Source organism: Sturnira hondurensis, unplaced genomic scaffold, assembly GCF_014824575.4.
Source record: "Sturnira hondurensis isolate 20B ecotype Veracruz unplaced genomic scaffold, ASM1482457v3 Scaffold0021143, whole genome shotgun sequence".
NCBI lineage: Eukaryota > Metazoa > Chordata > Mammalia > Chiroptera > Phyllostomidae > Sturnira > Sturnira hondurensis.
Genome location: NW_028093774.1, coordinates 30,458,461 through 30,483,563, shown reverse-complemented (window position 1 = coordinate 30,483,563; position 25,103 = coordinate 30,458,461). Strand labels below are relative to the sequence as shown.

The 25,103-nt window shown below is 35.9% G+C and overlaps 1 protein-coding gene, 1 long non-coding RNA gene and 1 other non-coding gene across 4 annotated transcripts in view; 2 read left to right on the top strand and 1 right to left on the bottom strand.

Moving 5' to 3' along the window:
• Positions 1 to 25,103, top strand: part of HIF1A (hypoxia inducible factor 1 subunit alpha) — a 46,305-nt gene that overhangs the window by 3,517 nt on the left and 17,685 nt on the right. Inside the window, exons 2-6 of the mRNA XM_037031774.1 lie at positions 18,216 to 18,406; positions 19,019 to 19,164; positions 19,248 to 19,332; positions 23,296 to 23,408; positions 24,486 to 24,688. Coding sequence (XP_036887669.1) covers positions 18,216 to 18,406; positions 19,019 to 19,164; positions 19,248 to 19,332; positions 23,296 to 23,408; positions 24,486 to 24,688 — 738 coding nt within the window. The remainder of the gene's footprint in view (positions 1 to 18,215; positions 18,407 to 19,018; positions 19,165 to 19,247; positions 19,333 to 23,295; positions 23,409 to 24,485; positions 24,689 to 25,103) is intronic.
• The window catches only part of LOC118976967 (uncharacterized), a 28,040-nt gene continuing 21,239 nt past the window's right edge, over positions 18,303 to 25,103 (bottom strand). The window contains exons 2-3 of one of the 2 annotated variants that reach the window (XR_005064393.1): positions 18,736 to 18,885; positions 18,303 to 18,435 (exon numbers count right to left, since the gene is read on the bottom strand). This is a non-coding gene — a long non-coding RNA (uncharacterized LOC118976967). The remainder of the gene's footprint in view (positions 18,436 to 18,735; positions 18,886 to 25,103) is intronic. The other variant, XR_005064394.1, reaches the window with a different exon arrangement.
• Positions 18,728 to 18,891, top strand: LOC118977015 (U1 spliceosomal RNA). Its single transcript, XR_005064423.1, has one exon. It is a non-coding gene; the product is annotated as a U1 spliceosomal RNA (small nuclear RNA).

Sequence of the window (25,103 nt, the reverse complement as noted above, 5' to 3'; positions counted from 1 at the left end):
CTTAAAACTCTTTTCGCAAGTCCTTCCAAGCATTTCTTTGTTTTAATTCTTCTCATCACCTCATCCATCTTTTTTATACCTCCTGAAAATGAAAAGACCAACATTGGATCCAGATCTTTAGAAGGAGTTCTGTCTGGTTAAAACAGTACATTCCTAGGTTATGTTGGCATCTAGCATCAGTTATTCTTTTTGAGCATGTGATCTGCTGTCTATTTTTGGTTCCCCTTTTCACAGTTTCTTACCCCTTATTTCCTCCCCAAATAGGTCACTTTGAATTTCTTCTGGAGTTTAGAGACTAGAGTCATAAACACATTCTAGTCATATAGATCATTTTAGCAAGGTATTGTGCAAGGCACTGTTGTCTTGGGACTGGTGGTAACTTAAACCATTTTTTGTCTTACTGCTGCAGTTTAGACAATTTTATCAATATCAGTTTTTGCTAAACATGCGTTGATAAAGTATTCCCAATAAGGCATATGGACCTACATGGTAGAAAAACTATCCTTTGCTTTTGAATTTCTGCAGAGTTAAGACCATTGACTTCCACCTCAAGGCAAAGCTTCAAACATGTATTGTTAGTCTAATTTTGGGGCTTGATTTGTATGAAATCTCCATTACTCTTCTACATATATGTGTTTACGGATGTATGTTGTTTTAGATTGATTAAAGTGTGGTAGTTGATTTCTGTGGTCCACTGTAAAACATTTTGTGCATTTTGGAGAATGTTCAGTTTTAATATTCATGTTGACTTCCATTGTCTTTGCAGCTCTACCTGAGATTAAGCTCAAGGTTAAGATTTTTGTGGTTATGTTTTATTGTTTTATGTTAGGAATGGTGCGTAGGAGGTCCAAGGGGATTGCTCTCTTGACTGATTTTTTAAAATTTATTTTCTGAAGAGCTTGTAATAATTTATTGTGTTTGGTGGTGAGATTAAAAACTATTATACATAGATTATCTATATACATAGATCTATTATACATAGATGTTACAGAGTTGGGTTAGATTACTGTGCTTGTTCATAGATGTGTCTTAAATATAATTTCAAAATTTGAGGTACTTTAAAAGATTAAAATCTTACCTAAAATTGTTAATATGTCTTTCTCAGTTAAGAGAAATAATCTAAGTTAAATGTGTTGTTGGTTTACTTTTCTACTAAATTCACCTTAATTATTAAAAAGAAGTCTCTTTTTTTCTTTTTGTTTCTTTTTTTACTTTTTTTTTATGTGTTGGGGCTGTAACTGTATCTAGTTGATGGATTTTACCTAGCCTTCTGCTACTTGGGTATGTTTTCTGCTTATCTAGAGGGTTGGAAAGGGAATTGAAACTAAGGTAAGCCAGACTTTTTGTTGCTCAGTATGTTTGGTACAAGTAGGATGAGGATTTTTAAATTAACTATAGGTATTGGAATTTTAAAAATAATTGTATCTTTCTGTGTTAGAGCATGAAGAATTAACTATTTTTGTTTGTGCATTGATATTAATATTAAAATTTGTGTTTTCTGCAATAAAAATACATAAAACCATACCTATTTGCTAGACATGACCCTTTTTGAAAAATATGTAAAGTCTAAATTTAATTGTGGTAAAAAGAAAAGCCCATAAAATTTCCCATCTTAATCATTTCTTAGTACAGTTAAGTATATTCACATTGAAGTAACCAATCTCCAGAACTTTTCCATTTTGTAAAACTGAAATTCTATAACCATAACAACTACACTTGATTTACTCTCCTCTTCGTCTCTGGCAACCATCATTCTGCCTTCTGTTCTTATGAATTAGACTACTAAATACTGCCTATAAGTAGAATCATACAGCTTTTGTGACTGGTTTATTTCACTTAGCATAATGTTCTCAAAGGTTAATCTGTGCTGTGGCATTTGTAAGAATTTCCTTCCTTTTGAGACTTCCTTACTTCAGTTGTATACCACATTTTGTTTATCCATTCATCTTTCTATGAACAGTTAGGTTGCTTCCACCTGTTGGCTATTGTGAATAATGCTGCTATGAACATGAATTTACAAACATTTAAGATCTTGATTTTAATTATTTTGAATATATCCCCAAAAGTGGTGTTGCTGAATCACATGGTAACTATTTTTAGTTTTTGAGGGAACCACCATACTGTTTTCCTTAGTGGCTGTATCATTTTACTTTTCCACCAACAGTGCACAAGGATTCCTAGTTCTCCACTTCCTCCTCAACACTTGTTCTTTTCTGGGGTATTTTGGTTGTAGCCCTCCTAATGGATGTGTTGAAGTGATTGTGTTTTTTTTATCGGTTTGTTTGTTAACAAACTTAAAGCTAACAACAGAGAACAGTTGCCAAGGGAAGTTTTATCAGTAGTAAAGTTAAGCACCTCTAAAGTAAGAATTATGTTTTCCTAATGACTTAGATTTGTTTTGCCAGTACTGTTTCAGAAAGTTACTATTTAAAATGTTCTATATCTATTCTATTGTGGTAAAGCCCCATTTAACTAGTAACTTTGTTTTAAAAGATTTATAAAATAATTGAAATTATTTAACTTTAAGCAAACTGTCCCCAGAATGTTACCTTTTAGTTATTTCGGTAATCTCAACTGTCAGTTTATGAGTGTGTCTTCATTTAAAAATTTCACTTGGTTGAAACTATTAAACATAAAAATCATTTTAAAGTATGATTTTCAAAATTTATTGTTTTATAAATGGGACAAAAATAGTGATGGAACATAATTTACTACAGTTCTTCACCCAATTGTTTTGAAAGTAAAACTATATTTAGACAAATTAGAAGTGTTTACTAGTTAATGTTGCAATTTTCATTCATTCCTGACCGTTCTCTCTGCATTTCCCTTTTTCCTAATAGTTTGTGAGAATTTGTTTTTTCAGCTGAAAAATAATATGGTAAAAATAAACATAAGGTTTAATGGTAGAAGGTTTAGCCTTGACTGGCATGACTCAGTTGGACATTGTTGTGGGAAGCAAAAGGGCGCCAGTTCGATCCTTGGTTGTGGCGGCTAGGAGAGGCAAATGATAGATGTTATTCTCTCTCACATTGATGTTTCTCTTCTTCTCTCCCTTCTAAAAATAAATAACTAAAATCTTTTTTAAAAGGTAGAAAATTTAAGTTTTTAAGAATTAAGAGTGTATGTATGTCTGTTTTTGTAGGCCTTTCCTTATAATTCAGATGTTAAGTAAATTTCTTTAACCTGACCTCCTCCCCCCTTTTCAATTATAAAACATGTTTCACTGGGCAACAGCACAAATAGACTGAATTTGAAACTTGTGATATGAAAGAGAATACTGGCACACAGTGAGTTCGTAATAAGTATTTGAGCAAAATGAAGCAATAAAAGAATAATTGAATGAACAAAGAGAAAGATTTTAAGATTTTTAAAAGGTTTTTCAGAAGTCATTGTTCTCTTCTATGTCCTACTTTTCATAGGATTTTTTTTTAATGTTTAGGAATCTCTTATGTTACTTTGAGACTTTCTTGAATCTTGAATTTTAATTTTTGTCATTAAAAATATTTATAGTATTTTTTAGAACCAGGCTAGTAAACATTTTGTTAATAAATACATCTGTGTAATCTGTACTTGGCATTGAAAGTAACTCAGTACCCTACTTCAAGGTATGTTAAAAGTTAGTGCCTGCCAATCTACAATATATACGAGAACACTGAGTAAAAAGTTTGCTAAAAGAGGCATATGACTATGCAGAAAATCAGTCAGGTAAATGTGTGGAAAGTATCATTGCCCTTAATTTATTTTCAGAAAACTTTCTCAACTGTACTGCAAATGTCCAGAAAGTTTGGGCCAGTTTGTATTGCAGCAGTATAAGAGAATGCCATTTTCTTCTACTTTATCATCATTAAGTCTGTTTTTAAATTAAAACATTGCCCATTTGATAAGTGTGCTAGGATTCTTTTTATTTCAAGTGATAAAACACAACTCAAACTATTTTAAGGGAGGAGGGGAATAAGGCCATAAGCTCACACAATTTAGTTTTGGTTTAGGGCACAGTTAGATCCAGGGTCTTAGGTGCCATACTCAGTATCATCCCTGATTTTCTCTTGAAAATTATGAGGTTTACAAGCCTTTGCTCTATTTGCACGTTGGTCTCATTCTGCCACTTACAGGCTATCTATATGATATGAAAGATGACCCACTAGCATTTCTGCGCCTGTACCCATACAATTTTTGAAAATAAAAATTAAAAGAATCTTTTTTATATTATCCATCTATATCAGTTTTCTGGATAAATGTCAGTTTACCCTGCTTAGGCTGTTTATTTTTCACTATACCGGTGGGATTCCCTGATTTCATGAGCTGAATGTCTTATTGTAGATTATTTGATTGTCTTGTTGGAGATTATTATCTCCTTACATGGTACTTTTGATGAGTGCTGGTATTACAATGAATGAATTATAGGTTTTTATTGCAAATCACCTGAATTCATATTCTACAGAGTTTCTGCCAAGCATAAGTTATTCTGTAATTGCTCTTCCTTTGCCTCTTGGGAAGCTCAGAGTCCTCTTCTACCATGAACTAGGGTTTTTGTTTTATTTCCTTAAGAAAGAGGTACTGATGACTAAGGGCTGAGTTCAGGCTCTAGAGATTGGCTGGTTACTTTGCCATTTACTAACTATGATCTTGCACAAGTTGTTTTATGTCTTTCTACTTCTCATCTTCTTCATTTGAAAAGTAGGAGGATAAGAATAATTGCCTTATTATAGGATTCTTGTGAGGATAAAAGAAATATTAACCCATGTGAGACATTCAAAACATTTCCTGCCATAAGGTAAAGACTTAATGAATTAGGAACTATATATTATTATATTCATATTATTATATTTATTAAGATGTTTTCAGAAGAGTTTTATTCCCTGGATGTCTCAAGATGTTGCTTAGAATCATTCAAACCTTTGAGACAATCTGAGAAAGGCTAATGTAGTCCTTTGGTCCTAACTATCAATGAATTTAGAAAGTTAGTACCACTTTTCCTTCATATCAATGTTTTTTCTCGTGAGTATCTGGCCTTTGCAAATTAAATGAAATTTGTTTGTTTTGTACATACATGTTATTCTAAAATAATAATTTTACATATTGATAGTAAAAGAAGAAATATATTCTAAAAGGTGTTTATCTGACTGTCAGAAGATGAGAACCTTACTTTTCTGTGCTCTTTTGGTATTAGTTCATTAAATGTCTTATTTAATGTGTTGGCAGAAAAAAAGTTGGAAATTGCAGCCTCTGCAGAGAATGTAGTTAAAATGTTTAAATGGGATAGATGTCAAACAGGTCAAAGCATTTGCTGTGAATGGAGGAAGGGGTATATCTTGGTAATGTAAATAAGTTGATTATTTCCATGGTTTAAAATTTTTGTCAACCATTGACCTAACCTATTAGGTCAACCTAATCTAGCACCTGACCACTCTAACCTATAATGGATTATTGTGCATTCATTTATTCAACCAATATTTGTGCCTCTAATTTGTCAAGCAAAGCATCGAATTGTTGATGGCTCAGACCACAGCTGAATATTCAGTTTCCAGTGTTAAGTAATTCATCCATAACATACGCCATTTTTTATTTTTTAGTGCAGCGTGATTTCAAGCATATAGAGATTCTTACAAAATCCTGAGTTAAGGATTTCAAGTTTTTCAAAATTTAATAAAAACCATCACAGGAGCATCTTCTGTAGTTGTTTTTACTACTTTAGCCATTCTGCTTTAAGAATTTTCTGAGACACAAAAATTCTTTCAAAAGACAAGTCTAATTTTTTCAGCAACTGTAAATATCAGAACTTTCTTTATTCCAGTATTTCTCAACCCTGACTAATGTTTAGATCTCTTTCAGAGCAAAGGAATCTTTATAATCCTTTGAGATGTGCCTAGTGACCTCAGTCTGATACCACATTAAAAAATGTAGCCCTGTTCATTTGATACCAATTTCATCACATATAAATGCAACTTTAAGCACAGAAGAAGCTTATGGGAAGAATATAGATCTATATAGAGATCGTATAGATGATCCAGAATATGGTTTTTCTTTTCACGTGACCAACAAAATGAGAACACACTTTTTAAATTCTCATAGTTTACCTTCAGTACTACTTTAACTCTATTGAGCAAAGCCCTGCCGTGTGGTAAGTCCCACTGGTTAATCACTGGAGTGGCATAAATCACCAAACCTGTCTTCCATTTGACATCTTTTTCAAATATCTGAAGATATCATGTCTCATTTTTCTATTCCTAAGTAAAAATGCTCCAAATTTTCTTTAATCTTTAAATTAAAAATTATATGTGGAGCATGTGGTCTGTAGATAAACATGGCCTATATTAAATATGGGGAATTCAGTCTCAGGTGGGATCTGAGACCTGTCACTTACGGATGGCCATTTACCATAGTGCCATTTACCTCCTTTTTATAGACAAGGAAACAGGACCAGATGATTATTTAGGAAAATTTATTTGGTAGCATTGTATAAGATAGATGGATATAGGTAGAGAACCAAGACTTGTGCCTCAGGAGAGCTGCTCCTTTGTCATTGTTTCCAGAATGTTCATCATGGTGAGGGTTTTAAACTAAATAGGAGAAGTCTTCAGGGTATGATTTCTGTGTGTATACATTTATTCTGATAAATATCATTTCTTATTATATAAGTACTTGATTATTGTAATTTAAGTATTTCCTATTATATTTAAGTAATTAGGGACACATTCTTCTCAAAACACACATACACAGAACACAAAGTTGAGTGTCACTGACCCCTTAAGTTCCAGTTCCAGTTCTGTTAATATCAGAAAGCATATAACAAAAATGGAGATCTCCGCCAAGATGGAGGCATAGGTGGAAACACTGTGCCTTCTCCCACAACCAAATTTGAATACAACAAAGGTTTAGTAAACAAAGACACAGCCAAAGAACAGAAAATTGAACTGTGTGGAAGTCTGACCACAACGAACTATTCAACTGGGACCGGTAAGAGGGGCGGAGCCAGCAGCGGAGCAGGGTCAGGCAGGAAAGATCCCCCGACCCAGGCACACAGGCAGCACGACCGGCTAGGGTTCGGGGCAGACTGACCGCGATCGCACATTCACGCACAATGAGACGGACCGTGCAGGCCCCGGTGGCGGTGGCGGTGGCAGTGGCAGCGGCAGCTACAGCGGAGGCGGTAGACGGGACCGGTAGACGGGACCGCCATTGCTCCTCTCTGACCCCACCCCCACATACAGCATCACAACCCAGCAACCTGGGTTGCCCCGCCCTGGTGAACACCTAGGGCTCTGCTTCTCATATGTAACAGGCACAAACAGTCCAAAATATGGCTCAAGAAGAACTCAAAGTCCCAGAGCCAATGACCAGGAAATAGCGAACCTCTCAGATGCACAATTCAAGACACTGGTGATCAGGGTGCTCACAGAACTGTTTGATTTTAGCCACAAATTAGAGGAACATATGAAGCCTAAACTAATTGAAATGAAGGGAAATGCACAGGAAACCAATAGTGATGGAAAGGAAACTGGGACTCAAATCAAGGGAGTGGACCAGAAGGAAGAACGAAACATCCAACCAGAAAAGAATGAAGAAACAAGAATTCAAAAAAATGAGGAGAGGCTTAGGAACCTCCAGGACATCTTTAAACATTCCAACATCCGAATTATAGGGGTACCCGAAGGGGAAAAGAAACAGCCACGAGTGGAAAACATATTTGAACAAATAATAAAGGAGAACTTCCCCAATCTGGCAAAGGAGATAGACTTCCAGGAAATCCAGGAAGCTCAGAGAGTCCCAAAGAAGTTGGACCTAAGAAGGAACACACCAAGGCATATCATAATTACATTAGCCAAGATTAAAATGAAGGAGAGAATCCTAGAAGCAGCAAGAGATAAGGGGACAGACACCTACAAAGGAGTACCCATCAGACTGTCAGCGGATTTCTCAAAAGAGACCTTCCAGGCAAGAAGGGGCTGGAAAGAAGTATTCCAAGTCATGAAATCCAAAGACCTACAGCCAAGATTGCTTTATCCAGCAAAGCTTTCATTTAGAATGGAAGGACAGATAAAGTGCTTCTCAGATAAGGTCAAGTTCAAGGAGTTCATCATCACCAAGCCCTTATTATATGAAATGCTAAAAGGACTTATATAAGAAAAAGAAGATAAAAAATATGAACAGTGAAAGGACAGCAAACTCACAGTCATTAACAACCACACCTAAAACAAAAGCAAACCAAGAGGACAGCTAGATCAGGAGTGGAACTATAGAAATGAAGAACACATGGAGGGTTAGCAACAGGGGAGTGGGAGGAGGAGAAGGGGGGACAAGGTACAGAAAATAGCATAGACAGTAGGTAGAAAATAGATAGGGGGAGGGCAAGAATAGTAGGGGGAATATAGACTCTAAAGAACTTGAAACACATAAACAAGGGGGGAGAACGGCGGGGAGGGAGCGTGTGGGTGGAGGGGAATGAAGGGGTGAATAGAACAACTGTAATGGTATAATCAATAAAATATATATATTAAAAACATAAAACAAAAATGCAAAGAAAAGCATTTGCCAGCTGAGAGGGAGAGGTAATGGAAAGGGAAGAAGAGTGATAGAGTAAGTGGTATCATTTTTGGAAAGCCATTAACACAGCTGTTACTCAGGGACATTTCATTTTTAGGGCATTCATAAAGGCAATAAAATAATACTGTTTTTAAAAAGTATTTCAAAGAATTGCAAAAACTATCCCACAGTTACCACATTTTTCATTTGGTCATCTTTGAATCCTAATCTTGGTCTTATATTTTTGAGGCCAAGTTACTAGATTTTATTAAGCACACACTTTATTACTGGCCTGTCCTTGAATTGTACCTTTAGCTTCTTATTCTCAGCAATTGTACCTTGCTCTCTGTAGTATTGCCCAACCCACTCAATTCAGTTTCTGCCTGACATAGTTGTCATATTATACATATGTGGTTGCAGGTAAAAGTAAATTTTTCTTTTTCATAATTTGCTAGTTAACCTGTTAAATCTCTGCTATAAGATCTGCTAATGGTTCTGAAACTTGTGTTGCTTAAGAATCACTTGGGAGTTTAGTTAATATAAGGAGTCGCAGATACCCACCCCCAGAGATTCACATTTGGCAATTTTCAGATGGGACTCAGGAATCTGTAAATTTTACAAGCACCCAAAGATGAAACACAAACCTGGAACAGATGAGAGTGCTCATCAGAATCATCTTTGAAACTTTTTCAAACAGACATGCCAAATCTACAATTTCAGTTTCCAGGGTTGTGATCTAGGCATGTTTGGGAGGTAAAAGTTCTGTTGGTAATTGTGATGTTTGCCACAAGTCAACCAGTGACTAATTTAAGTTCTTCGTGTATTTTTATAGTTACTGAGTTCTAAGTATGTGGAAATGTAAATGTTTTAGAGGTTGCTCATGTTTCCTGTATTTGTAAAGCATTTGGGCGGGATTTTAAAGAGAAAGTTTTAACAATCCATTTTTGAGTAGGAATGAGCAATCTTTTACTTTTTTGGGCATTTTTGAAGGACACATACAAAAGTATTTTCTTAGAGCAGAGCGGCTCAAAATGTTCTCCAGACAAGCATCATTGAGACCACCCACTAACTTGTTAGAAATGAAGATCTTCGGGTACTGTCCTCCTGAATTACAGATTACAGGGAGAGCCCAGTAATCTGTGTTTTGAGAATCCTCCAGGAGATTGTAATGCAAGCTAAATGTTGAGAATCTCCATCTTAGACTAAGAGTTTCATATACACATTTTTGGTTTTATTTATCTGGTACTATACATAGTAGGGGATCAAAGATTTTTTTGTGAGGCTCATTACCAATTTTGAACCAGGAGAGAGTTGACTGAAATCACTATTTAGGAATAATTATAAAACAAAAGCATATTCTTTTCATAAACAACATAGATACACATTAATGTAAACACATGTCAATCTATTAGTTAATTAATACATTTAATTAAGGTATAAGTAGAACATTTACCCATTAGTGCTACTTCAGATGTGATACAGATTTCATTTTCAGAATGTACCCCCTAATTTAAAACAGTGATTCTTTTTTCTCCATTTATTTTTCTGCAACATCAGAATATCAAGTATTTATTTTTTAAAGTTTTTATTTTATTTATTTTAAAGAGAGGGAGAGAAACATCAGTGTGTGGTTGCCTGCAGAGCACCTGCTACTGGGAACCTGGTCTGCAGCACAGGCATGTGCTCTGACTAGGAATCAAGCCCATGACCCTTTGGTTCACAAGTGGGCACTCAGTCCACTGAGCCACACCAGCCAGGGCAGATTTTATTTATTTTCAAAGAGAAGAGAGGGAGAGAGGGAGAGAAAAACATCAATCGATTGGTTGCCCCCAGTCAAGGACCTGGCCTACAACCCATGCACGTGCCCTGACCAAAAATTGAACTAAGACCTTTCATTTTGAGGGAGAATGCCTAACTCGCTGAGCCACACCTGTCAGGGCCCCAAGTTTCATTTTAAAGTATATTGATAATGATTAGAACTCAGAAGACATTTTCCTGGAGAAAATCATTATAAATAAGAGAGAGTTAGCTGTGTTGAAAATGTAATCTATATTTAATTTGATATGTCAAATTTAATTTTTGCTGTTTTTTCAAGTACAGATTTTAAGTTACCTGTTTGAAGTACTCTGGTTTTGCAGCAATCCTCAGATGGAAAGTATAGCAATAAATTTTATTAGTAATAATACTTGCAATAATAAATATAAAATAAAATGCATGTCTAAGAGTAACACCCCCCCTCCTTGCAGGTAAAAGCCACTAGAATTAGAAACCAACTTAATGAAAAACTTGCATGTCTTAATGATGGAAATTTCAACACTTTCTTGAAAAAGACTGTAGAAAACAAAATGCCTCAACTTTCGTTTCCATCTGGGCTAGGAGGACATTTATAAAAGTGTTAAAGATGTTGATTGTAAATTTGTTAACAACATTAACTACAACTGATGTATTTTCCTGACCACATTAGCTTAGGACAAAATAGTAAAAGAAATTATAGATGGTAGTGATGAGGGAGTAATCTTAAACTTTGAACCTGATTTTGGCAGATTGGTATCCTGCATTCTTAGCTCCCTCCCTGTGTCTAAATCTCCTCTGGGCAACATCACTTACTTAACTCTCCTTGCTGATGATACTGGTCTCTTCACTGTAACACTGTTTGGTGGACTTTTTTTAACTGAGTCCTGTGGAGGAAAAGGGATGGCATGGCCACTCTCTCAAAGGGAGAGTGCCTGGGAGCACCTCAGCCACTCTCAAGAGGAGAGCACCCAACCATTGCCCTGACGGGCTTTTATTGGGTTCAGTTTGCACAGAAATACAGGGTATATACATAAAGTTCATCAATCATTGTCAGGCAGAAATGATTAAACAACAGGTAACATTCAAAGGACTCTGAGGGCTTATTCTGAGGCAGGGTCAGATAGTTAAAGGGCCATAAAACTTTGGGAAACAAACTCACTTCATGCTTGGACCCTTAGCAAAGCAGGTTTCATAGGATTTTATGCATTATTTCTTAGGCCTGATCGTCCTAGGGAACCTGCCCTTTCCAGTACAGGGCCGCACCCACCTCCAGCTTTGTTTCAGGCTTAAAGCATTGTTTCAGGCTTAAGTGAGGCAGGGGAAGTAAGGCAGCCCCCAAGAGATTAGGAGACTTATTGCAGACAGAATGAGGACTCAGGCTATGTCAAAGCCAAGGGGTGAGGGTCCATCACCCCCTTTTTCTAGAGCCCCCCAAGTCCTCCCCTGAGAGCCTCCTTGTGACCATGCCTGTCTTAGGTTGTCCCTCTGAGGAATCTTGCCCTTCATTAGCTAACCAGTAATCCGCCAGGGGCCAAGCAGGGTGAAGTGAAAGGGGGCACAGGTGGTGCCCCTACAAGGAAGATAAGCTTGGTCTCCTAAGTGGCCTATGGTCCCAAGGTCTTTTACTCAGCCATAGCCACAGGGGATTATAGCTTCTGAGACTACCCAGGGCTGTTCCCTAAAGTCCTGGCATTGTTAGGCTGTTTAATTATTATTGTAATCTATAGGATTTCAGGAGCACTGATGAAGTGCCAATTCCTGGATCTCAAAAAGAATGTTGAAGACAGTCACCCTTCCATGGGCAAACAGCAGATTTGGGCCAGTACTAAAGCCAAGTAGAATTTAGGCACATCCCTTCTGAAAATACAAAGGCAAATGAGGCAGTTTCCTGTCTCCAAGAAGCTTTAAGGATTGTTGAGAAAGGTAAAAAATAGCAAAGTAGCCAAAATGGTAAGATCTAGGAGGGGGAAGAGTTTTAGAAGACAAAACAAACAAAGTGATGCTGGTGTTAAAACTTAAAAGTTTCTCACAAAAATTTACCAGGTTATATATTCAAAAGGGTACTCCAGGCAGAGAGTGTGTGGTGAGTAAACCAGAAAGAATGAAATCTTATGTTTTTGATTAACTGCAGCAGGGCTGAAGAATCTGGGACATAACAAGGATGGGGCAAAGAACTAGGTAAGGATGGGTTTCATTGAAAAATGATACTTTGTCTTGTGTACTTTTGATGAGATGGTAAGGAGGACATAATATCAGATTTCTTATTTTGGAAGGATCATCGTGGTAGTAATTTGAGGGAGGAATTAAAGTGAAATAAGGGAAGGATGAGTTTAGTCAGTGGTTCCCAAATTTCACTATACATATACACTTTTGCAGTTTTTAAAAACCCAGATTTGGGGGCCCTGCTTCAGATTACTGAATCAGAGTTTTAAAAGTTGGAGCCCAGAAATTTGAAATGTTGGCCAGTGTCCCTAAGTGATTATGATGCAACTAAGTGACTAATATTTACTAAGTGACTATTTCTTGAATGAGTAAGTTATTCAAAGGTTCAGGAAGGCTACTTCCCACCTCGTATTTTGGTACTCTCTAGAGTTATGATTGCTAAATGAGCTAATATATGAAAACACTTAACACAGTGCCTGGTGCCATAGTAGTACTCAATAAATGTTAGAAGAAGGAAATTCTCTGTGTTTTTTTCTTTCATGGTATTTTGTATGATTAAGTACCTTAATTAGGCTTATGCCCAGTCAGATCTCTTGAAGTGAGTAGGCAGATTGCTCTTATTTTGGGAATCCAGATATTGAGCAAATAAAACACCAACAATAGTGAGCTAAGATGTTCAAATAGTTTCTCTGCGCAAATTAAAAATATAGTGGGAGTATATGAGGTAGACTGTCCTCTAATTCTCTCCCCTTTGTGGTTGGCAATACCCATTAAAGACTGCCTTGCTTTGAAGAACTGGTAGACAGTGAAGCAGAGCGCATTGCCATTGTAGATGCCTTTCAATTAGGATTTTGGATTACTGACAGACTCCAGGAGAGGGCCTGACCATGACTCCCTCCAAATAACTTAGGGTCAAATCCTATAACTTTTGTTTTGGCCTTTAGAGATGTGAAGAAAACACATTTTGAACTTTATAATAATGACTTATGAATACTTAACTTGGTAATTAGAGTGCGTTTCTGAGAAGCAGCATAGACTATTGATAATAGTATGGTTTTTAGAGCCAGACTGCTCGAATTTGAGTATAGGGTTTACCATTTAGTAACTCTTTGATCTTGGGTAAGCTATTTAACCAGGTGCCTTACCTGTAACATGGTTATGATAATAAAGATTAAATAAATTAATTGATAAAATGTTTAGAATACCACTGTGTACATGCAGTGCACCACGTATAAATGTTTGAATTTAAAGCTGTAGGCCAAAATGCCAACTAAGAAACATGAAAATTTCCTTGGAATTCCCTTTGGCCTGAGACTTTAAAAGTGCAGGGCAGTTAAAGTAATGAGGTACAATTTTCACCTATCAGCTTGGCAAAAGTAAAGAGATATAAAGGATCTATAAGTTATATTACTACAGAGTGCATGGGGAAATGTTTACACACATTCATGAATTGGCAGAGACATAATAAATTGGGTATAGAACTTTTTGGAAAGGAACATCTAAATACCACATTATTTTTTAAAATATTTTATTTATTTTCTTAGAGGGGAAGGGAGGAAGAAAGGGAGAGAAATGTTGATGTGCAAGAGGAACATCAATCAGTTACATTTCCATGCCCCAAACCAAGGACCTGGCCCATAATCTATTCCCTGTACCCTGACAGGGAGTAGAACTGGCGAGCATTTGGTTTGCAGGCCGTGCCCAACCCACTGAGCCACACCAGACGGTAAAATGCTACATCCTTTAGATCATGGAATTTCACTTCACAATGGCTGTCCAATAGAAATGCTGATTTAGGAAGTACAAATCAATAACATACCTTCATGGCCCAGAAAGAGTTTAAAATCACCAAGTATAAAAGAGTTGAGGGTTTTACAATTTCACATTTTTATTAGAAATAACTGTGATCATCTTAACATCTTGAATGATTATGATCTACCTTCAGTTCTTAAAGTCATATTTACAAGTAGGAATACTCACAGGCCTTTCTTTTGGAGTCAGTAGGCAACACGGATGGATGCCTTCATATATCTGTGATTATTTTGTGTTCTTGTTAATCTGAAGAATAATAGGCATTCTCTGTCAAATGGCTATTGCTTATTCATGAACTCTGTACACAAAAAGCTCAGTAAGATAGTGGCTCTAAATTATCTTAAGTATATTTCTTATACAAAATAATTTCAATATAAAATTGTTAGTTTCTTGTCCGGTAGTGTAAGTTAAATAATAATAAAATACGTAAGTGTGTAATAACTATAGTACCATGAATATTAAGAGTGAGCTGTTTTGCTAGTTTACTCATTGTTCTAGGACAGTCATGGAATTGGGTAAGCAAACTATTCAAAAGGCAGAATTTTTACTGTACTTCTAATTGATTTCCAGTATGACTAGCAGTCTGTGCAATAGCACCTTATGCAGATATATAAGTAGCAGAAAATTACTTGATCTGTACTCAGTAAAATAAAAACCTAGATAATTGATGATTTTGAGGAATACAGTGAGCATATTTTCATGCTGAAAGTCTGCCAGTCTACAAACCTTTTAATGTACAATCTTAAGTAGTAAGTAAACAAATAGTACAGGATTCATCTCTTCATTCATCACATGGTCTAACAAATAATTCTTGGTCAACACTGTAATTCTGTGGGGTATGACCTGATAAAGAGAGCCTTCCTGTGAGTACACAAGAAGCTGGGCAGTGCAGATGCTGACACTCATAAGAACTTCGGAATCTTTAAGCCAGAAATGATTTAAGAGTTCCCGTGTCACATATGAAGAACATCAGATCAGTTTCTTCATTAAATTTTTATTACGGGCCTCCTAATTGCTTTATGTCCAGATTGATTATGTAGTAGAGGACCTACTGATTTTCATCGCCTTCTTCATCTAATTTAGGTTTGTTAACTCCTGAAGTGTATATTATATTAGTTGTTTTATTGAGGCTTTTTTCTCTCCCAAAATCCTGGCACATGCTCAAATTCTTATTCTTACAGACTTCACTGGTTTGAATATACTATCCTTTAAATGTTTTATCCATTTGTCTAATGGATTTGTTTTATAAATTTAATTGCCACATCTTGGACAATCGTAATCTTCAAAGTTCTGGACAATACAAGTATTTTTAAAGGTATGGAGATAATCCATCACCATGGTTAGCTTGATCAGATACAGGTAATAAAAGGATTTAAATGTTTCATAAAATGTTTCATTTGTTAGTAGCTTAGATTTGGTTGAGTAATTAAGAGAAAGAGGGATAGTAAGTCTGAAAGGTGCTGATAAAATTTCTGGTCCTCGACTGATTGTGGCATTTGAACTAATAATATTCGAGTTCATCATGAGATCATTGATCAGCACTCTTTTTGTTGGTTTTACCTGAACCAGATAGGACTGTTTCCCACTGCCATCACTGCCTCTCACTTGCCAGTTCAAGAGGGGAAAAAGCGAGGGAAACAGTATGGCAAATGCTAGGGCCAATGGGGGACACACTTGACCTGTCCCCCAAACCCCACCCGCAGGAACTCTAGTATATGTATAAAATAGATTTTTAATTCCTTTAATATTACACGTTTTTATTTGTAAATTCAAATTTAAAACATTTCCTTAAAGTCAGTGAGAACAATGAGGCAGTTCTAATGCACATAAAAAACGAAGTTCCAGATTATTGTTGTATTTTCATGATAAGCTCCATATCTAATTTATTTTCATGTTTTTATATAAACTGTACAGTATTGAGAAAACCCTGGTTCACATAGATGAGTAGTTCCAAGTAGTAGTAGTTTTTAGTAGCTTACCTTAAATCTGAGGATACTCAATCTAGATGCTTGAGTTGAAATTTTTGTATTGAAGTTTAGTTCTAACATGAAATGTTGATATTCCTTATTAAAGTATAAGGGTTAGATAAGCACATGAAATTGAGTAAGTGGTAAAAACTATATTATTGCTAATGTCGCAGTATAACTGGAGCATGTGCTGAGAGCCCTGCCTGTTTCTTGAGAATGTTGCTTCTACGATTGAACCTTGCAGCTCTGCAGATCATTTGGAGGGGGGAGAGATTTGAGGTGAAGACAACTATGTATGTTCATTCATAGAACAGAAAGGAGGATTAAGTGAAATGATGTTGTCAAAGTCCTTAGTATATTGCTAAGTCCTCAATGAATGGTAATGGCTATCTTCAACATTTAATAAATAATTGACTTAACAGGATTAATTGTGGTAGAAGCAGCCTTCTCCATAAGAAGATAAAACATTGCAGAGGAGCAAAGACTTTGGAGGAAAACAAAAACACCTGGGTTCAAAATCTTGTCTGCTAATTAATGGCTCTTTTTAACCAACTGCATCCCAGTTTCCCCATGTATAAAATAGGGATGATATTTAACCTATATATACCATATTTTTAGGACTATAAGGTGCACCAAACCATAAGACGCGCCTAGGTTTTAGAGGAGGAAAATGGGGGCGGGGGCTGAAGCAAAAAATGTGGTAAAATATTTAATAACCTGTGACCCTGCTCCACCACCGCTGCCCCCCTTCAGAGAGCCAGGTAACCTACATTCCAACTATAAGGTGCACCCCCTCTTTCCTCCCAAATTTCAGGGGGGGGATGCATCTTATAGTCCAAAAAATTTCGGTGGGTTAAGAGAGAACTAGGCACCTAGTACAGGGCAGTGTTCGGCACATAGTAGGTTTTAATAGGTGTCTATTAAAAAAGAAGGTAAGGACAGAGTCCAGTTTAGTTTTGTTTACCTTCATTTGGGTCAAGAGGAGTAGATGTTGCTATGCAGTTAAGCAGAGAATGTCAATTCTGCTTGGTCTGACTTAAGAAAATCTTTTTGACTGACTTTGTTCTTGGAATACTTCTCCAAAGATACATCACTGTATTGACACCTTTATTAATCTTTGTTAACCCATTCCTTTAAATTCTTAGTATTGTGCTATGTTTCTTTTTCTCCCATCACTCTGCATTTATCACCTATTGTGCTAGTGTAGATGAGGGGCTGTTAAGGCAGTAAGCAACCTGAAAGCAGTAGCTTATTATATCTGCTACTATAAATTCCTATACCTTACAGTTAGTATTGCCCATACACTAAAGTGAAAGGTAGGAGAGTACTGGAGTCAAAAGAAACTTGAGTCAAAAATCAGTTCGTAGCTATTACTGTTCCATGTGCTTAGGATTGGCCAAAGATCATATATGCATAATCCATAAACACAGACAACACTGTGGTGATGACCAGAGTGAAAGGGGGTTGGGAATTGGTTGCAAATGGGCAAAGTGGAGGGGATGGGGACATCTGTAACAGTGTCAACAATTTTTTAAAAAACACCTGTGTTCAAGTTACTGTGCACAACTTCTGTTTCTCTACATTTAGTTATGATTTCTCTATGTTGAGACTTTTTGAATGGCAACGAAGGTGCAGCCTTCATATATAGGCCATGTTTCAGATTTGGGCTAAACAAAAACATCTCTTTAAATTTGACATGCCAGGGAGGAAACACCTGCTTCAGACAGGTTTAAAGCTTCATCTTGGACTTTTTATGAGACTTGCTTGAGTCTCAAGAATCCAAAAATTTGTATAAGCGCTCCATTAAAAATACTTTCATGTAGTAGACAAATCTATAATTATATAGCATCTTCTGATCTTTCTGTGGTAAGCAGAAAGTAAAATATGGTCAAGCAAAGGCAAACTAACATAAATTTTCCATCTGTTTTCCCCACCCCTTTCTTTTTTGTTAAATAGGATAAGTTCTGAACGTCGAAAAGAAAAGTCTAGAGATGCAGCCAGATCTCGGCGAAGTAAAGAGTCTGAAGTTTTTTATGAGCTCGCTCATCAGTTGCCACTTCCCCATAACGTGAGTTCGCATCTTGATAAGGCTTCTGTTATGAGGCTTACCATCAGCTATTTGCGTGTGAGGAAACTTCTCGATGCTGGTGAGTTGTTTTACAAGGATATAATAGGCCTAAAATTAGAAATTAAAAGTAATTTAGAAATTATATTTAGAGGATGGTCTATCTTCCTTAATACTACAGCTTTTTTATTACCTGCTTTTAAAGCTTCTGGTCTTTTGCTTCTCTTTATTTCCTGCCCCACCTACCTATCTACCTGTCTACCTGTCTTCTAATAACATGGCCCTTCTTTCTCTTTTTAATTGTTTGCCTTTCAGTATTACTTTACATAATTATTAAAAGCAGCTGGCAAATCTAATTTGAGTTTTCTTGTCCTCTGGCCTTCACTGTTATGTGTTTAAAAGTATACTTACTTGGCAAGAGAGATACGATGATCATGAAGGTGGTTTTCCCAGGGCGAGGCTTATCCATTGCACTCCGGATGTGCTGACCCCTGCAGTTTCCCCAAATGTGGGAAACTTGACTGCATAATTTGTGGTAGTGGGGGACTGTGTCTGCGCTTTCTGCTTAAAAAAAAAGAGTGATGGAAAAAATATAGGTTATGAATATTAAATAAAGTGGGGAAAACTATTAAAACATCTAAATATTATGTATAACTTTTAAATGAATTTTTTCTCTTTTTTGCCTTATTTTTAGGTGATTTGGATATTGAAGATGAAATGAAGGCACAAATGAATTGCTTTTATTTGAAAGCCCTGGATGGTTTTGTTATGGTTCTCACAGATGATGGTGATATGATTTACATTTCTGATAATGTGAACAAATATATGGGATTAACTCAGGTAAATACCCATATATTCAAAGTCCTTATTTATATTTTGATAATTTTATGATACAGATCTAATTTTTGAAAATATGTTTGCAGTTTGAACTAACTGGACACAGTGTGTTTGATTTTACTCATCCGTGTGACCATGAGGAAATGAGGGAAATGCTTACACACAGAAATGGTGAGAAGAAAAGTCTATTGTTTAATTTAATGTGGCAGGTGGTGTTACCTGATCAGATTCTGTTACCAGTTTTTAAAGTCTGTTATTGTAGTAATTTAAGGCAAAACATCATTTTGTGTTTAATAAAATGTTACTCTGTTCTTTGTTAAGTCTATTATTCTGTTTTTTTAGGAATTTAATTGAAATATGTAAAAAAAATTTAAAGCCCACATAATGCATACGTGCTATGTGTGTGGGGGGTAGTAGATGAAATGGAAGAATAAATAAAAACAAGAACCAAAGAAGTTATAAATGAAGTACAACTTTAAGTCAAGGAGAAGTCATAATACAAAAAGCAGACAATAGAATTTTTAAATTTATTTTTATTCTTTTAAAGATTTTATTATTTTGGTGGGGAGGGCAGGAGAAAGAGAGGGAGAGAAACTTGTTGCCTCTTCACCTCCCCTGAACTGGGGACCTGGCCTGCAACCCAGGCATGTGCTGTGACTAGGAATCTAAACGGTGACCTTTTGGTTTGCAGGCTGGCACTCAATGCACTGAGCCACACTAGCCAAGGCAGACAACAGGATTTTAGACTTACTGAAATTGAGGTGCATGTTTGGATTTAAGCTTTCTAAAGGCCCAAGGGGAAAAAAAAGAGAAGGTTCACCAGATTTTAAAGAACATAATAATTGCTTATTTGACCTTTCATGATGTTTACAATAACCTGAGAGTTATATTGCAAAGTATTACATTATGGATACCCCCACATTAATAGCAACAAAAGAAGACCTCTAACTCTATGGAAGATATTGTTAAAAATAATCAAATGTTCCAAGATTTTGGGGAAGGGTCTCTTTTCTTGCAATTTAGAGCATGAATTGTTTATTTCTGGAATTTTCCATTTTTTATTTCTGAACCTGATGTTGACCATGTGATTGAAACTTCAGAAAACAGAACCACAGATAAGGGGGGGACTGCTGTACTCCCAGAGCACCCTCTGTCACTGCCTCCTACTTATTCTATGACGTGTAAAGAAAGTCTTTTTGTATCTGTGCCCTCTTAGACAGAGTGTCCTGATCATAATTTGTAAATTTTCATTGAATCATTCATGACTAAAATTTACAGTGAAAATTTGTCATTATGCTCTGTAGTTGCTCTTTGTAGCTCTCTAATGTAAGTATACATTTGTTTACTTCTGTATTAACCTCAAATTTAGAGTACTTTTGAATAGTTTTTTATGGTTTCTTTTTCATCTCATCTCATTTACAATAATAGTTAACCTCTATTGAGAGAGTATGCTGTGCCCGGACACTGTTCTCTGCATTTATGTGTTTTAACTCCTTTATTCCTCACAACCCTGTGAAGTTACTGTTGTTATTTCTGTTTTCCTGAGGAAACCAAGGCACAGAGTTACTGAGTGGCTTGCCAAAGATGACTGGGTTAGTAGGTGGCAGAGCATGGGTTAAACTTGGGTGGACTGGCTCTAAAGTCCACACTTGTTAGCACTTTGAGAGTTCTTTTCATGTTCACCAACTCGCACTACATTTTACTGCCATTTTTCACCTTGTTAGCAGGAGCCCTCTGCTGTTTTTAAATTTCCTAGTGTGTGTTTACTGTGAACTTGGAAAGCAAATGCATACTGTATAAAGGAGGAGTAAATGCATTCTGAGCAAGGACCTAAGTAGGTTGTCAATGAATTTAATATGAGTTCAGGTGGTTAGACTTGAGGGTTTGTATTGGCTGCTCAGTGCTTCCTTTATGCTAGACTATAAGTGGATAGATACTAGGGAGTCTCGATTTGGTAATGATGTTAATGAATTATTCTAAATCATCTAAGTTGGATATAGTCTGCTTAATATAATTTAAATGTATGTTTTTAACCAAATTTTTAAGCTCATGAACTTTTTTTGAAGTCATTTCTAATGCAATTAATACATTATTTTTTGGAGAAATAAAAATGCAGATCTTCACTTACAAAGGCTGCTACATACAGTACATTACATTTTAATGATACACTAGGAGCCACAGGTGTATTTACACAACATAGTCCTATTATTCTTTCAATAATGTTAAAAAAGATGATTTATTTTTAGGAGGCTGAATATTTATTTATTCAAAACGTTTTTACCATTAGGAAAATACTAGTACTTCTCCACTACCTTAGTATTAGAATTTATGTTTATGTCCCAGTTCAGTAGCTTTGTATTTTCAAAGATTGGTCCAATTCAAGCTTAGATTATGAAGTACTGAAAATAGCCCAGTTTACATGTGGATCACTGCTGCCATTCCCACCAGTACCACTTCCCCATCCCCCAAACACACACCCTTATACTATCACCAAGACCAGTGTGATACTGTTGCATCTTTTTGCAATCCAGTGTCAGACGCTTCTCAAGAGGGCAAATTCAGTCCTTATTTTTGTAAACCCGAGTAACTTGTATCAGCACCAAGACTGCCCTAACTTGCCTAGTTCCATTATTGTAAGTTTGAACTCTAGCTCCTTCCATGAGTCCAGCCAGCATTTCCAGCTAACTAGGCCTATACTTAAATTTACCTTGAATCATTTTTTACTTGACACCTTTCTTTCTGAATACTATCCTTAAAAATCTACGATCGTAAAAATTTTCTCCTACCTTATTTTCATCAGTTTTTAAGTTAATAGGTTCTACTTCTTCATTTATGTTTTGTCATCCTTTTTACTTCTACTGGTCAGGCCCTCATTCATTACCATGATGTATTCTAATTCTAACACATCTTATATGCTGCTGCCAGATTGATGTTCTTTAAGTTCCTGATTGTGTTTCTCACTTCAGAATCTTTTAGAAGCTCCGTGTTGTATATTTAAGGCTGAGTTATGGCTCTAACTTTCTCTTATAACTTTGTCTCATTATTACTCTTCTGTGTGTACTTTATATTGTGGCCAAAGTGAACTATCTACTACTGTTCCCCAAATGTGCTATTTTTCCACCTATGTGCTTTTCCTTCTCTTCCTTCTGCCTAGCATACCCTTCTAACCATCTCTACTTAGTGAAATTCTAATGTCTTTCTCTAAGAACAACTTCTTGATTTCTCCATTATTAGAGGTTATTTTCTAAGCTCTCTCTGTACTTGGTTAAAGTGTTCTTGTAAGTCTTGGGCACCGACTCTGCATTGAATTGTTAATTGGCTTGCCTGCATTTGCTAAATGTTTGACTTCTTCAGGACAGGCAGTGTGTCTTACTCATCTTTGTATTGCCTGCAACATCTAGTCTAGGTCCCGAATAGTGAATACTGAATGAGACTGATCAATGAAACTAAGAAATCAGGTTGCTATTTGCTTAGTCACCTAAGTGTTGTAATCTCATTTCTTCAGTTATATTAGGTTTGGAATTATGAGTAAATAGACCTGAATTGATTTGATTCTAACTTTTCTTTGAAAAAGAAAGTTTACTTCTTTTCACTTAATAATAGAAATAATTTCTTACCTGCCTTTATAGGGAGATTTAAGGGAAAAATCAGATATAAAAATTGCTTATTTACTATTAAAAATAAAATTTATATTTTAAAAGTTCTATAAATAAATGGAGTGATTATTATAAATTGAACTAACATATTTAGTAAAGGTTTGGAAGAGTTCGCTAAAGTTCCTTCTTTGGGTGTGTGATTATACACTGATAGGACATGTATAGGACAAATTTATACCATATTTATATTTCTTTGCAATTTGTCCAACTTTACTGGCTTGAATGTGCAGTGATTAACTGTTACCCAACTGGATTCTCTTCCTATCAACTGAGACAATCACTGCTGTTGAGAACCTGTTATTGACCGAAGGGTTAGGTTACTGGATGTGTTGGAGTGGGCAGAGTGAGTGTGTTTCCCTTTGTTTGTGCTGGGATGTTGAATTGAACAGCTCCCAGTTGCTGAGGACTGTGCTACTCTTACTGTAATAAATTTGCATATTTAGTTATATTTTTAAACTTTATTTCATGCTTTCCTTAGGCCTTGTAAAAAAAGGAAAAGAGCAAAATACACAGCGAAGCTTTTTTCTCAGAATGAAGTGTACCCTAACTAGCCGGGGGAGAACTATGAACATCAAGTCTGCAACATGGAAGGTAAGGAAAAATGATCTGTGAGTGCTGATGCATGCATAGATAATTTCATGCATCTCGAATTGACATTGCTAGTATTAAGGTAGCTTTAGAACTGTAAAGGAAAACTTAGAGTTGTCCTTTGGCATGTGCAGGTTTAACATCCAAACAGTATAATTAATTTGCCAGTTTAAGACATGGACTTAAATTATGTGAATTATGACAACTGGCTTACTGAGCTAACAGTCTGTTGGCTTTGCCAGCCATCCAGTGTTTGAATCTTGATAGAACTTAATTTTCTATTCATTGTTGTATTTTTTTTTTTGCTCAGTTTTAAAAGTTATTACAGTAAGAAATAACCATCAAACAGCTATGATAACCAGATGAAAGAAAATTTCAGCCCAGGTTTATATGAAGATTTTTTAATGTTTTTCTTTTTTTTTGCATTTATTGGGGTGGCATTGGTTAATAAAATTATATAGATTTCAGCTGTACAATTCTATAATATGTCACCTGTATATTGTATTGTGTGTTCACCACTCCAAGTCAAATTTCATTTCATCACCATTTATTCCCCTTGTACCCCACAGCCACCATACTGTTGTATGTGTCTGAGGTTCGGTTTTTTTTTGGTCACTATTTTTGCTTAATCCCTTCACCTTTTTCACCCAGCCCTGCAACTCTCCCTCCTCTCTGACAGCTGTCACTCTGTTCTCTATCTATAGAGTCTGCTTCTATTTTGTTAGTTTATTTTGTTCATTAGATTCCATGTATGAATGAAATAAATGATATGGTCCTTGTCTCTTTCTGACTGGCTTGTTTCACTTAGCATAGAACTCTCTGTGTCTATCCATGCTGTTACAAAGGGTAAGATTTCCTTCTTTTTCTTTAAAAGAAATAATTTTATGGTACCTGAGGGGTAGGTCAAGGGTAGTTTTGTAGGGAAAATATTTGTTGATTTCCAGAAATATAGTTAATCTACTAAGGGCAGTGTATTTTCTCAAAGTTCACTTTCCGTATCAGACTCAACTACTTATCTCTGAATATTTTTTCTAGCATTGTGTATATACATTTTTTAAAACTGCTTTTCTTTATACACAGGTGCTTCATTGCACAGGACATATTCATGTGTATGATACCAATGGTAACCAGTCTCAATGTGGGTATAAGAAACCTCCTATGACCTGCTTGGTGCTCATTTGTGAACCCATTCCTCATCCATCAAATATTGAAATTCCATTAGATAGCAAGACTTTCCTCAGTCGTCACAGTCTGGATATGAAATTTTCTTATTGTGATGAAAGGTAAATGAGATAAAATATAACTTGAAACTTTAAATTAATCCACAACTTTTAAAAAGCTATTTACTATATATAAAGACTACTTCCACTAAGCTGAATACAATACCGTGATACATCTTAGAACTCTGTAATATATTAACTTTGATGATCAGTTCAGCCATATTGGACATTCAGTATGTGCCATGAATACTTGCCCCACCAGGTGCTTTTCAGAGATTATTAAGATGAGGTCTTTTTCCTTTAGGGACTCTAAACAGAAAATAAGTGTATTTCAAAGATACAATACGTAATTTGAGGAAGGTCAATTACTTTGGTTATAGAATAAAATGAAAGTCCTTGGTCATCTTCTTATCTATGTGTTTCCCCTGAACAGCTTTATCATCTATTGGTTTCTATTGCCATTTCCTAGTTTATATTC